The 15,143-nt window shown below is 34.6% G+C and overlaps 1 protein-coding gene across 4 annotated transcripts in view; it reads left to right on the top strand.

Annotated features, from left to right (window-relative positions):
* The window catches only part of Uchl5 (ubiquitin C-terminal hydrolase L5), a 28,658-nt gene extending 20,420 nt beyond the window's left edge, over positions 1-8,238 (top strand). For 2 of the 4 annotated variants that reach the window (XM_027417425.2, XM_027417424.2), the window contains exons 10-11: positions 1,936-2,034; positions 7,607-8,238. In XM_027417425.2, coding sequence (XP_027273226.1) covers positions 1,936-2,034; positions 7,607-7,651 — 144 coding nt within the window. In that variant the 3' untranslated portion in view covers positions 7,652-8,238. Of the gene's footprint in view, positions 1-1,935; positions 2,035-2,592; positions 2,744-7,606 lie in introns of those variants that run through there. The other 2 variants (XR_003485690.2, XM_027417426.2) reach the window with 2 other exon arrangements.
* The last annotated feature ends 6,905 nt before the right edge of the window (positions 8,239-15,143 follow it).

Below are 15,143 nucleotides of genomic sequence, written 5' to 3'. Positions count from 1 at the left end.
AATAGAAATGGGTTAATTAAGACAGAGCTAGCCAATAAGAAGCTCTAAGCATTGGCCAACAGTTTAATAGTTAATATAGCGTTCCTGTGTGCTTATTTGGGGCTGAAAAGGATATAGAGTATGCTGGCCTTGAACCAGTGGTGATCCTCCTGCCTGTCTTCATAAGTGCTGGGATTATACATATTTGCCACTACAGACTAGCTGAAAATTGTGTTTAAAAAGTACTAGTTGCTTGCCTGACTGCTCACTGTAGATCTTTTTCAGGTTAAGAAGTACATTTTCTGTTTCTAATGAAAAGTGGATTCATATTAATATTTGTTTCATATTAAAAAGGCTTTCCACTTAATACATAAATTATATTTTTTAGTATGAAAATTTTAGTTCATCTGAACTGTGCTCATTTGTTTCATGAATAGTAATAACAATACTTAAAATTTTTTTAGTTAATTTGTTAGTGTACAGAATAATGGATCTCATTATACCATTTTCATACAAATGTGCCAGTACTGTTAACAACAATTGAAGTTTTTTTCTTAAATTCTCTTTTATTCCTTATTATATATCCCATTTTAAATGTACAACCAAATCACTGTGCCTTGAAATTACTTGAAATTTTCGTCTCTTGATTTTTGCTTTTAAATTCTTAGGTTTTTAAGAACCCTTATTTAATTTTGTTAGTTATCACTAACATTTCTGTAATTCTGCCATCCTCCTTCGCTTATTGTCTGTTTAGTAAGCTGCATGCCTATGTTTATGCATGTTTTTTCACATGAAGCTTGAAGGCAAGGACTGTATTTTTGTTGTTTTTGCTCACTTGTGTCAACTGAGTGTCACATTGTACTTAAGAGCCAACAAATGACTTTTAAAGATTAAAGAAAATAAATAGGGACTGGAGAGATGGCTCAGAGGTTAAGAGCACTGACTGCTCTTCCAGAGGTCCTGAGTTCAATTCCTAGCAACCACATGGTGGCTCATAACCACCTGTTATGAGGTCTGGTGCAGATATATACATGGAAGCAGCGTGTTATATACATAATAAATTAAATAAATAAAAATCTTAAAAAAAAAGAAAAAAAAAGGAAAATAAATAGACCGTAACTGAATCTAAGTAGAATTTTTTAAGGTCTGAAGTCGGCAGGCTTTCAGAGTATTTTGGGCAGAAAAAAAGGGCCAAGTTTTACAGGGACAGGAAAGTAAGAGATGGTAGCTTCAGCCATTATTTTCTATGTCACATAATACTAAAAAGGTGTACAAACTGCCTATGACTTATTGTAAGAACCTGTAACAAATCACAACTAGTTTAAAAGAAATTCTAAATTCAAATTTATATGAGGGAATGTTTCAATGACTTAGAAATGGTAGAAGCTTTAACTATGGGAAAGGAGCAGTTAATTGAACATGTAGATGGAATGTCTAATAACTAAGTGATCATGAAAAGCTAGAAGCACATAATTTTGGAGACTGCCCAAAATACTCTGAAAGCCTGCCGACTTCAGACCTTTTTAATGAAGCATGGATTTTTTTTTTTTTTCACCTACCCTCACTGATAAAAAACAGTCCCCAAGAAAATTTGTTGATCTTCAAAAACTAAAGCTGGTCTCATTAGGCTGGGCTTTAGTAGTTGTTAGTTACAGTAGCAGGGGTGTGGATTTGTCTTGTAGATCTTCTGAAGTTTGTTTTCATGGCTTGTGTTTTTATAAATATCCTTGGAATGAACTTTTTTTCTTACAGTGGCAGATTGTATAGAATGGGCTTTATAAACACCTGCTTGCTAAGCTGAGGGAAAGCAGCTGTGCCTAGGAATGTTGCTACATGTTTTGTTTTACAGTCCTTATTACCAGTAGGAATCAAATCTCATTTCTTATACTGTTTGTGAGAATGGAGGATTATAAATTGGATGCAAAAAAATAATCAGTAAATGTGTTTTGTTTTCAGATCGAAAATATCAGAAGGAAGCATAACTACCTGCCTTTCATTATGGAATTGCTAAAGACCTTAGCAGAGCACCAACAGTTAATTCCACTTGTAGAAAAGGTATGCATTTTATTAGGTTTTCCCCCAATACATTGTTTTGGGCATAAAGTTTCTTGAAGCTTTGTAGTTTTATTCTTTTACCTAGTGTTTTGCATTCTAAGAGAAGTACACAAAAACAAAGTGTTTCCCCAATACTTTAGCAGTCCGTAATTCTTAATGTCTAGAACTCAGATTGTTCTGTACTACAACCTTACTCCTTTCGTAAAAACAAAAACAAATTTTCAGTGTTAATAACTGAAGGAGTGGATTTTTTTCTTAGCTAATTTTGTAAAATTTTGCATTGATACTATAGAATTTAGGACTAGAATGGACATTGATGGGGGGTAAAAGAATAATTTGGCTAGCAAATAGAATCTAGAATACATCCCACTGAGGGATAACTAACATAAATAAGTGGAAACTTCTTATTTATTCTTCAGTGTTAGGCACTTTAAAATATTTGTGTAATAAATGAAGTACAGCTAAATTGTTTGTAAGTTTATATTGTAAATCAGCTTTTCTGAAAATGACCATCTCTGGATGCTCTTTAAATTACATGTTACCTGGCCCCCTCCCCAGATATTCTCACGTAGGGGAAGGAATCTTTAATAAGTCCCCCAAGTGATTCTAATGCAACTGATCTGTGTACCACATTTTGAGAAACACTTTGAGAAGACACTACTAGGCAAATAAAAATTTGGACCATTAATTTAAAGACAAGAATACATGGTAGGTATATTTTTCTTATTGATTTTAAAGCGTACAACGATACATTTTATCCCAGATTATTTCATATTATACATTTCAAATAATACTGAGATTTGAATTCATAATATATTTGTGTTTACTTTATTACCTGAAACATGACCCGCTTGTTAGCATTAAATGCAAACTTGTAGAAGACCGATAACTCTTCTCTTTTCCACATAGGCTTTTCTTTTCTGTTTCTGCTCCTCACCAAGATGGGAAACTGATTTTCAAGTTTTTATTAACAATTAAAGACCCTATGGTCCTCAAAATTGTTAACAGGCTATCTAGATACAGTGTTCTTTGAAATTGTTTCTGTTTTGAAAATACTAAGAGTTAGGTGTGGTGGTATATGCCTATAATTCTAGTACTTGGAGGTGGAGGCAAGTGGATTCAGTGTTCAGGGTCATTCTGAACAAAATTTCTCATTGGGAACCTATGGACATATTATCACTTTATGCAATGTTAATTTTGCTTTAAAGTTTGTTTTCAAACTATATATTTTTATATAGACGAGGAAAAAATTTGCATGATTTTTAAAGTATTTTTCTATGATAGCATATTCCTCACATTATTATTTACTTTATTTAATTTTTTTGAGAGCTTAGAAAATGTTTTTGCATTAGAACCATAGTTACTTAGTTCACTTTGTGTTGGACACAAGGTGGCAGTATGTGAATATATAATATTAGTTTAACACCAGCTCAGTTGCTCTTTCTGTTTGCATATTTTTTAAGGAAAGTAGTTATCAACTGTCTAGTTTACCTATTTTTCAGAAATTTTTATTTAGCAATACTACATAAGTAATGTATATATTCTTTCTATATAAACAGTGCTAACTGCTAGGTTTACAGGGTATTTGGATTCAACATTTGGTTGAATTGTTTTAAATTATTCTTCTCATTTGTCTAGCTGCACTTATATTCTAGGTATTTAGTTATAAATTTACTCAACCAATTTGTGACATGGTTTGGGAAAGGGTGAAATAATTATAGTCTGCTGAATAGTATCATGTGATTAGTATTAACACAAGTCATGAAAATGTATTTTTGTCATCCTTTTTTGAAAAAAAAGCAAATTATTATACTACATTGAAACTCTGCTAATTAAATACACATGTTAGAAAGCAAATTGAGGAACAAGTGAAATAAATGAATATTAGACTTTAAAATTATATGTAGTTAAAAGCTTTCATGATGTTTGTTAATTAAAATACTTTCAAGAGAAATTATCTATAGAATCTAGAAGTGGATTTGGATTTGTAATGAATGGAATTTAGTTTGTTGGTTGTCCCCCCTCCCTTCCCTGCATCCTCCCTTTAAGGAAAAATGGCTATTAGAATGTGAAAGGGAGTAGGAGGGAAAAGACAGAAAAGATGTGGTGCAAAGATGCTGTACATACAGCCTATGGTGAAAGTATTGGCAAAAATCTTTTTTATTGAATAATAAGCAAAGTGGAAGACTTTGATTTTCTTTTGGTCATATGACTATAATGACATAGACTAAAATTTTATGGTTTTGTTATGAGAGTTGCATACATTGCATAAAAACTGCTCAGGAGATAACAAGTAGTTGTAAAACTTATTTTACCATATACCAGTTTGGTTTCTTGAAATACGAAATTAGCTAGATTAAGATTCATTTGTGCTACAGGTGTAATGTTCAGGAAGCAGTCTCCCGTACCAATTCACTCAAGGGTACTTCCCACTTTCTCTTCTAAGAGGTTCAGTGTGGCTGGATTTATGTTGAGGTCTTTGATCCATTTGGACTTAAGTTTTGTGCATGGTGATAGACATGGATCTATCTGCAGTCTTCGACATGCCAGCATCCAGTTATGCCAGCACCATTTGTTGAAGATGCTTTCCTTATTCCATTGTATATCTTTAGCTTCTTTGTCAAAAATCAAGTGTTCGTAGGTATGTGGGTTAATATCAGGATTTTCAGTTGAATTCTATCAGTCTACCTGTCTATTTTTGTGCCAATACAAAGCTGTTTTCAGGACTATAGCTCTATAATAGAGCTTGAAATCAGGGATGGTGATGCCTCCGGAAGTTCCTCTGTTGTACAGGGTTATTTATCCCTAGCATGGGAATGGACTTTGGGAGCCCATTTCACATAGAGGGATACTCCTTCAGCCTAGACACATGGGGGATGGCCTAGGTCCTGTCCCGAAGAATATGACAGACTCTGAAGACCCCCTCCCCCCATGGAAGACCTCACTCTCCCTGGGGAGCAGAAATGGTATGGGATAGGTAGGGTGTTAGTGGGGGGGGGGAGGAGGGGAGGGAGAGTGAACTGGGATTGACATGTAAAACAATCTTGTTTCTAATTTAAATAAAAAAATGTAGAAAAATAAAGGAATTATCAACAAAAATATATGAAAGAAATATTATAGAAATAGATTGAGAAATTACTTAAGCAGAATTTTGTGACGCTAATACTTGTTTAAATATCACTTAAGCTATATTTGTAAAAAATTAAATTCTTTAATCCAAAAAAAAAGATTCATTTGTCAATCTTCTGTTTATTCAGGTATACTTACAGTACTTTAAAAGTTTTTACTTCAATGTGTGTGTGTGTGCATATGTATGTATGTATTTTAGCATATATATGTACAATTCTATTTATTTTTCCTTTTTTGGTTTTTCGAGACAGGGTTTCTCTGTGCAGCTTTGGAGCCTATCCTGGCACTCACTCTGGAGACCAGGCTGGCTTCGAACTCACAGAGATCTGCCTGCCTCTGCCTCTAGAGTGCTGGGATTAAAGGCGTGCGCCACCAACGCCTGGCTGTACAATTCTAAATTGTTGTTAGTTCTAACTTTTTAAACTTCTGGTACCTATTATAAAATGATGAATGTAGTTGATTGAGGAATCCAAAATGATTTCACAGTATTGAACTTTGAACCAATTGATAATAAGTAGCTAACCCTTAAAAACTTCTTTCTGTCGCTTAAATAAAGAAGTAAAGTAGAACACTGATCACAATATTTTTGTTAATTTTAGCAAACATTCTATAAACTGTATTCAGAGACCAAAAGCAAAATAGAAAATACTTTTCTTTTCTTCACATTATGCCTACAACAGAATTGTTTTCATGATTTAAAAATAGGAGGGCATAGTGCTGCATGTCTGTAATCTCAGCACTTAGGAAGCCTAGTCAGGAGGCTTGTGTGCTGTAGAGCCATCTTAGGCCACAAGTCTCAAACATAAATAAGCCAAAATTTGAAAAATGAAAGTTTGTATATGAAAGGGTATATATATTAAATTCCAAATTATGTCTATTAATTAAATATGTTCATATAACAACTAATTTTGTTTTTTTATGCAGTAGTTAGACTTTAGATAATACCTATATTTCTATATTTATGCATACATAATTTTTTATAATAATTTGCTCTTGGTTTTGTGTGGTTTGTCCCCCCCCCAACCCCCCTTTTTGGTGCAAAGGTTAAACCTGAGGGCTTCTCACAGGCTAAGTAAGCACTCTATCACTGAGTTGTACCCGGCTGTTTTTATCCAACTGGTTTTGAGCCAGCCATTCTACCTCAGCCTCCCAAGTAGCTGAGATTATAGGTCTGTGCCACCACATCCATTAATTCTAATACATAGCTCTGAATTTTTCATGCTGCTGCATAATAGTTGCCTGATATATAATAAATAGTTAACAACTGTTCTAATTATCCTGTGTTTTAATTGTATAATACACAATTCTAATTTACTGGCTCTTTTTCAAAGACCAGCAAGAATTGGTGACATGAGACTTTGTTAAGAGTTGTAGAACCTCAGTCATTTGGACTCAACATTTAAATAGGGACCCCAGTTGATATATATATATATATATGTATGTATGTATGTATGTATGTATGAATGAATGTATATATGTGCACTGCTGGAGAACAAGTGTTTTTGACTCTACTGAAACTCCACTATTTGTTAATTGTGTGGCTTTGGTCAACTTTGGTAATGTCTATGAGCTTTGGTTTCTTTACCTACTAAAGAACAAATAGAATTACTGTGTTAAGCTGTATAATTATGACGTCAAATGACATCATGTGGAAAAATATTTAGGTCAAATAACTTATTGATACCACTGATGTATATTCTTTTGGTGATATTTTAAAAATGGTGTTGAATTCATTTATTTCAATATAACAAAAGTATAGAGAAATTTTTAAACTTAGTTTGAGTAAGAAATGGACAAATATTTATACCTTTGGAATTCTTATGGTTGAGTTTGAGTTTGACTTTCTAGAATGAGTGTGTGTATGTGTGTGTGAGTGTGTGTGTGTGTGTGTGTGTGTGTGTGTGTGTATGTATGTATGTATGTATGTATGTATGTATATACTTTTTTTTTTTTTCTCCCGAGACAGGGTTTCTCTGTGTAGCTTTGGAGCCTATCCTGGCACTCTCTCTGGAGACCAGGCTGGCCTCGAACTCACAGAGATCCACCTGCCTCTGCCTCCTGAGTGCTGGGATTAAAGGTGTGCGCCACCAATGCCCGGCTTGAATGAGTATATTTTAATTATTACAATTAATACATTTCCTGTAAACCAAAGATGATCTCTACTGAGGGTAAATAACTTTAGAATTCAACAAAAGTTGTGGCAAAGTCCCAAATTATAAACTGCCATATTCTCAGTACCTCAGAACACCCTCAGAAATCTTATTTATGCATTTATACCTATTTTTTACATGTTGCCTGGCTGGTTTCTTGTATCACCTTCCCCAGTTGCTGGGGCTACAGTCTACCACACAGGTCTTCCTTGAATACCATTGGATGCATTTTATTTTAATGTTATCTAAAATAATCTTCGAGGAGTTTGTAATATGCTGTCTTTAATTTTTAGGCAAAAGAAAAACAGAATGCAAAGAAAGCTCAGGAAACTAAGTGAAGAGGATATTTGGACCTGTGTACACTATGCTGCACTATTTTCATGGAAACCATTAAATACTAAGGAATTTTGAACAACATCCTAATTGACTCAGTGCACGTTTGGCATAGTACCAGTCTGTCTTGTCCTTTATGCATGGATTCAAAAAATTTTTCCCTACCTGCATCATGTGCATGTAGAGCATATTAAATAAAAGTGGCATAAAAGTGCTGGCCAAATTCCATTATTTGATATTGGATCTGAAAGCTCTTGGTACTCTGGAAACATAACTACAGTAACAAACCTGAAAAATACACAAATGATATTTTTTAATCTGTAGCTATTCTGAGTAATACTTTTATTTGTCAGCTTAAATATATCCAATTTTTGAGTGTCAGATCTTACTTAAACTGGGCCATCTGTTTCTAATTGTTTATGGAAAAAAAAATCAGTATTTTTGTTTTTGGTATGTATTTTACAGATCCTAAAATTGAATTTTATCTCACACCAATTTGATTTTTTAAGGCCAGTCATTTGGAAAGCCATCTAATGTCTTACATTGCTATCTGTAAAGAAGACAATAAACATCCCAATTTTATTTTAGCAAACTTTCTTCAATTGTTTGGGGTTATCTGTTAATATATTATAGGATTATTCTAGGAAGGTCTGAATATTTTGCTTCGAAACAAAACTGGAGATTAGAACATGTTGTAAATCTTAGAATTCAGAGTTACTCTCAATTTTCAAAATTTTGCCCTGTGCATTCATTGAAAATTAAGGGTTTGCTATTTGAAGTTACCTGATTCTTTTAAAAGACTGCAGTGGTAATAGAGGATTCTTCTATGCCCATTTGAAATGTACATGCTGCAGGAGCCATGTATGTTATCTCACATTGGATAAAAAGACCCAACGCTGGATCTTTGTCTCTCAAAAGTCGTTTCTATTTTTTTCCAAAGTAAACTTTTTTTTTAAAGATTTATTTATTGATTATGTATAAAGTATTCTGCTTGCAGGCCAGAAGAGGGCACCAGATCTCATTATAGATGATTGTGAGCCACCATGTAGTTGCTGAGAATTGAACTCAGGACCTCTGGAAGAGCACCAACCTCTGAGCCATCTCTCCAGCCCCCATTGCCACCCTCCCCCATTAAACTTTAAAGGAAATTTTCACTATGAAAAAATTACTCATTCAAGCATACTTTTAAAATCAATACATGACTTTTTAACATTTTTATGTGAAACAACATAACCTATTTTGTTAGGTAACTTGTGTACCCATTTTCTAGCTTCAGTTTGATTCAGATTACTTTATTTAAATTGGCATACAAAGTGGTAGTTTATATTTTAGTATTTTCATACATAATTTGTTTTTTGACCTCCCTCCTCTTTGCTCATTCTTATGTTTTTTTCACATAACTTGTATTTGACCTCCCCACCTTCCTCAAAACCAGTTCTGTCTGTCTTGTGGGCCCTTTATAATTTCATGATCATTGTAAAGACTAGGATCCCGTGAGAGAAAGAACACGTGCCATGTATGCATCTTCTGAGTCACCTCATTTAGTAATTTCTTCTGCAGATTCTGTACTTTTGTTTTTCTTTATAGATGAATGAATTTGTTATGGATAAGATTATTATGTACAGTATCACATTCTCATTATCCATTCACCTGATTCCATGTCCTTGCTATTAAGAGTAGAGCAGCAATAAACATGAGTATCTCTGGGATATAGAGTCCTTTGAGTAGGTACCAAGGGGTGATATAGCTGGGATACTTGGTAGTTCTGTTCTTGTTTTGTTTTTGAGAAGCTTCCACAGTGATTTCCTTAGGGGCTCCACTTGTTTATACTCCCAACAGCAGTAGTCCTCATTCTGACCAGCAGAGTCACCCATGTCCTCAGTTTGTTGTCCTTTGTTTTCTTGATAACATTCTGATTGAGGTGAGACAGAATCTCAAAGTAGCTTTAGTATGCTTTTCTCTGATGGTTAAGAATGTTGAATACTTTAAAAAATATCTGTTGGTTATTTTCATGTCTTTTAAAAACACTTATTTGGTTCATTAGCTTATTTATAACTTAATTTCTTTTTTCTTTTTTTCTTCCTTTTGGTTTTTTGGGACAGGGTTCTCTGTGTAACAGCCCTGGCTGTCCTTACTTTGTAGACCAGGATGGCCTCACTCACAGAGATCTACCTGCATCTGCCTCCCGACTGCTGGGATTAAAGGTGTGCGCCACCACTGCCTGCCTATAAATTAATTTCTAATAATTATTTTAAAGCTTCTGATAGAGGTCTTATTAGATGACTCAGAACTAACAAAAGCTTTGGAGTAAAACTGAAAAAAAAATTCAATTTCAGATGATGTGGTCTTTCAGGTTTTTTTTTTTTTTTTTTTTTTTTTTTTGTGAGGACTTTGCTCTTGATAGAGCCGTAGTGTGGACTGTTTCCAAGCTGTGTTATAATTATTGAAAATAGTTTCCTGGGATTGTTTTGGACTCAACATTGATCTAACTCATTTGAGCTTATTTTTTTTTTAAATAATAGTTTTTATTGGTTGAGAATTTTATACATGTATACAAAACATTTTAAATCTAGCCTGTCCCCACACTACAATTCCTTCCTCCTAACTTCTTGTCTTTTGTTTCTTCTTTTCCTTATTTTGATAATCTGCTGAGGGCATAAGACCATCTATTGGGGGCACGTGAATACACCAGAGGTCACACCCCTGGAGAAAGTTGACTTTCCCTTCTCCCAGCAACCACATCGCCAGTAGTTCCTCAGCTAGGAGTGGGGCCTCCTCTGCGCCCCACATTCTATGTTGGAATGTTGACTGACTTGATCTTACCAGGTGAGCACAGCTGCTCTTTCCGGAAGATGCTGTCCACAGCAGTCTCCTCTGTTCTCCAGCTCTTACTGTATTTTTATACCATTATCCTTTGTGTTTTCTGAGAATTGGGGAAGCGGTGTAATGTAAATGTCTCATGACTGAGCAATAAGCTTTGTTTCCAAACTTCTATTGAGGCTTACATTTTATAAAGACTTACTAAAGAAAGTAGTAGCTACTAACCAAATAAATGAATGGAATACTAAAGAGAACCTAAAATAGATTCATATTTATCTGATCCCATGAATTTTGTCAAAGGTTGGCAAAGCAATCAAGGAAAGACTTTTCAACATGGACAGAATAGCTGAATTTCCATATGAAAAAAAAATGAACTGTGACCTCAATACTCTCAGAAATGAATTTGAGCTTAATCATAGACCTACATGTAATAGCTAAAAACTCAAAGTGTTTTGTTTTTGTTTTTGCAAAATCATACATGAATATTTTTGTGACTTGAGGATAGCCACAGGTTTCTTAAGTCATAGACAGCAATAAAAGACCCAAAATTAGAGAATACTAAAACTAAAAACTTGCCACTGAGGGATGTAATTAAGAGGAACTAGTATTTTAAATGTAGTTTTATAAACCTATTAATAGGCATTAGAACTTATTGATCTAATTCTGCTAAAATGTGGTAAGAATAGTCATAGTTTAAGAATAGGGTATCTGTCTCACAATTGTGAATGTACGGAACTTCATGGCTATTTCTGCTTATGAATAAAGAAGTCATTGTTTTGGTTCCTATATGTTTTTTACTTGAAACTAAGTAATGGAGCTCATGGGTAGAGAAAATGGAGAGCTGAACAGCAAACCAGAATTAGACATGTGTTAGTTTAAGTGGACACAGTTTTGGATGGAGTCTTTTAAAAACATTCAATGAACATTGCCTTTTTCTAAAATCTCATTTAACCACTGGGTAGAGAAAGGCATTTCACTGTAGGGATGTTCTGCTGCTGTTGTAAACACAAAAAACTTTCCAACAGCTGCAGCACTGCCTCATGTCACCTCCTGTTTAGTTCCCAAGATAGCTGCCCTTTGTCTAGCAAAGAACAACAGCTTGACTGTGCCACTGGGGTAGAAGGATGTTTGTTTCTGGAATTATGGGACATGTTGCTCTTTTAGGTGTGTAATACGTAATGAATTATGGTGCTGCATTCAGATTAATATCTTCAGTTAGTCTTAATTGCCTACAATATTTCAAAATACATTTAGATTTTGTTTCCTTTTAAAAGGATTTTGTTTCTTTGAAATGGTAAGGAGGACATAGAAGTTTTTTTCTTTTTTTCCCTTAAATAGTAGGGGAAACAGGTGAGTAAAAATAAAATTTGTTACACACAGCCAACAGAGGTGATCCCAAGATTTAGTGTATTTAGCAATTCATTTTTTTATGTAAATGTCCCTGCTTATATGCTAATATTGCATGCTTTTTCTGTACTGTATTACAGAATGCATATGACACATTTGCAGTTTCTCATTTTTTACATCTTTAATAACATGTAGCACTCAAGCTGTGTTAGTTATTAGAGAGGGAAGGAAGAATAACATTGAGAATTTTGGAGCTACCATCCTTTCTGTGTAAAGCTGTTGGAAGGTTTGGAAGAGTGGACTCAGGTGTTAAGTCTCCAGAATTGACTACCAGCAAAGCATATTGGCCTCGAGGGATGTTTTCCTTCACCTACAATGAGAGTATCTATCATTGGAGATAGTGAAGTCAGAATGTGCTCTTGTGTATTCCAGGAACAAGGAATCTGCTACAAACATTGATACACAACTGGAACAACAGAAAAATCAAGCTCTGTATCTAAACATGCCACCTGGAAAATAGCTGAGTAACAGGAGACAGTTTCTGCTTTACTTTGGCTGTGTAAATCATTCATGGATTTTCCTTCAAGGGATTCTGGGATTTTTTTTTTTTTTTTTTTTGGCTTTACAGTCTGCAGCATAGGAACATAGACTGAAAGGGATGCTGAGTGCAAGCTTACTCAGTCACATGGTATTACTCTTTTCTGTATCAAGAAAAAATTTTAAAAACTTTTGCATAACATGTTTAGAGAAATGAAATAAGAAATTATTATGATTACATTGTTCGTCCAGAGATGGTCACCATTAGTAGGTTTATTATTTTTTTTTTAAGATTTATTTATTGTATATACAGTGTTCTGCCTGCAAGTATGCCTGCAGGTCAGAAGAGGACACCAGATCTCATTACAGATGGTTGTGAACTACCTGTGGTTGCTGGGAATTGAACTCAGGACCTCTGGAAGAGCATCCAGTGCTCTTAACCGCTGAACCATCACTCCAGCCTCCCACTGTTAGTGTTTTAAAGAATGTCACTCCAAAGAATATACATTTATAAGTGTGTGTGTATTCTTTTTAGAGAATGTGGTACTATTAAATATTGCATGCTTTTTTCAGACTTCATGTCAGTAAATATACTTGCATCACCATGCTTTAGTGATAAACTAGTATTATACTGTATAGATGTGCTCGAATGTAACTAAGCCCCACAGCATAAACATAATTAAATAATAAATGATAAACATAGAAAGAGGCAAACTGGATAGTTTGCTTTTTTGGGGATTTTTTTTTTTTTTTTAAGTAATGTGAATTCCTAAATCTGTTAAACACCCATGGTGCTTAATTTATTCTTTCCCTTAATACATGTTTAATAAACCTAAATCCCACTGTTGACAAAGCCAAGGAATCACAGCTTATAGCATACTTATACTTTTGCTTTTTTCTTGATTATATTCTCAACAACTATTTGGTAATTTATTCAGCCTGTTATAAGTCATCTTTATACTCACAGATGTTGGAGATACCATGTAAACAAGATAAAAATCCTTGCCATTGTGCTAAGATAATAAGTGTGAGATGGCATACATGTTTCATATACTTGAAAGAAGTGTATTTGAAAAGCCAGTAGTGCAGAAGAACCCTGTGGGCTGAAGCTTTTATAGATGGCTGTGCAGAAGCCCTTGAAGAAGATGGTCTGTTAAGCAGAGCCATCAATGAAGAGGATGTCTTCTCTCTAGTATTTCACAGCATTGTAGAAATGGATTGCATATAGTTTGTTATAATTGAGTATTCTAATATGTAATGATGTTTGATAGTTAAAAGGGGTATGAAGGTTGACCTGGGGTATCAGTATCAAAATCAGTTAAATAAGCAGACAAGGGTGGGGTCTCTAGTCAATGTGCCTTTTATAATTTATAGTTCCCCAGGCTGCCTCTTACCATTTGTGAGATAGTACTATCTCCCAAGAGCTGGGATTACAAGCATACATCACCACGCCAGTCTCTAGTCCTTTGTTATAGTGATGGCATTAAAGTAGTGGAGGCTACAAAAGTAGTAGAGGAAAATTTGATGCAGGTGTGGTTTTTAAAAATAATTTAACTTCCCTCAGCATTTGAAAGAATGAAGTTACTAGAAAAACTATGACAGAATTACGTGAGAATAGAAAGGAAAGCTTCCCAAGAAATAGAATAGTTAAAATTATAAAACTCTGTACAGTAACAGATGCATATAACCATCAAGTCAATAGAATTTTGCCACATGTACATACTACTTGAAAAATATTGATGTGAAGACAGAAAACTTGCAACAGATAAAGAGGAGGAAGAAAATGTGAAAAAAAAAGTTAAGTGCCATGAGCCAGCAGTTTGCAGGGCAATTCAATGGTTCTATCATGCATAATAAATCCCACTAGTCATAGGGAAACTAACAACATACATGGGGTAACGCTAGCCAAACAAGTGAAAGGCCTGTATAACAAGAACTTCGAGTTTTTAAAGAAAGAAATTTAAAGAAGGTACCAGAAAATGGAAAGATCTCCCATGCTCTTGGATAGGATCAACATAGTAAAAATGGCAATCTTGTCAAAAGCAATCTAAAGATTCAATGCAATCCCCATCAAAATCCCAGCACAATTCTTCACAGACCTTGAAAGAACAATTCTCAACTTTATATGGAAAAACAAAAGACCCAGGATAGTCAAAACAACCCTGTACAATAAAGGAACTTCCAGAAACATCACCATCACTGACTTCAAGCTCAATTATAGAGCTATAGTCCTGAAAACAGCTTTGTATTGGCACAAAAATAGACAGGTAGACTGATGGAATCGAATTGAAAACCCTGATATTAGCCTACACACCTACGAACACCTGATTTTTGACAAAGAAGCTAAAATTATACAATGGAAAAAAGCATCTTCAACAAATGGTGCTAGCATAACTGAATGCTGGTGTGTAGATGACTGCAGATAGATCCATATCTATTGCCATGCACAAAACTTAAGTCCAAATGGATCAAAGACCTCAACATAAATCCAGCCACACTGAACCTCTTAGAAGAGAAAGTGGGAAATAACTTGAATGACTTGGTGCAGGAGACCACTTCCTGAACATTATACCAGTAGCACAGACACTGAGATTGACATTAATAAATGGGACCTCCTGAAACTGAAAAGCTTCTGTAAGGCAAAGGACACAGTCAACAAGGCAAAATGGCAGCCCACAGGGAAAAGATATTCACCAACCCCACATCTGACAGAAGGCTGATTTCCAAAATATACAAAGAACTCAAGAAGCTAATCACCAAAGCACCAAATAATTAAAAAGTGGGGTACAGAAC

Source organism: Cricetulus griseus, chromosome 5 (assembly GCF_003668045.3).
Source record: "Cricetulus griseus strain 17A/GY chromosome 5, alternate assembly CriGri-PICRH-1.0, whole genome shotgun sequence".
Lineage (NCBI taxonomy): Eukaryota > Metazoa > Chordata > Mammalia > Rodentia > Cricetidae > Cricetulus > Cricetulus griseus.
The sequence above is the reverse complement of the archived record's forward strand: the minus strand, read 5'-3'. Positions and strand labels throughout refer to the sequence as shown.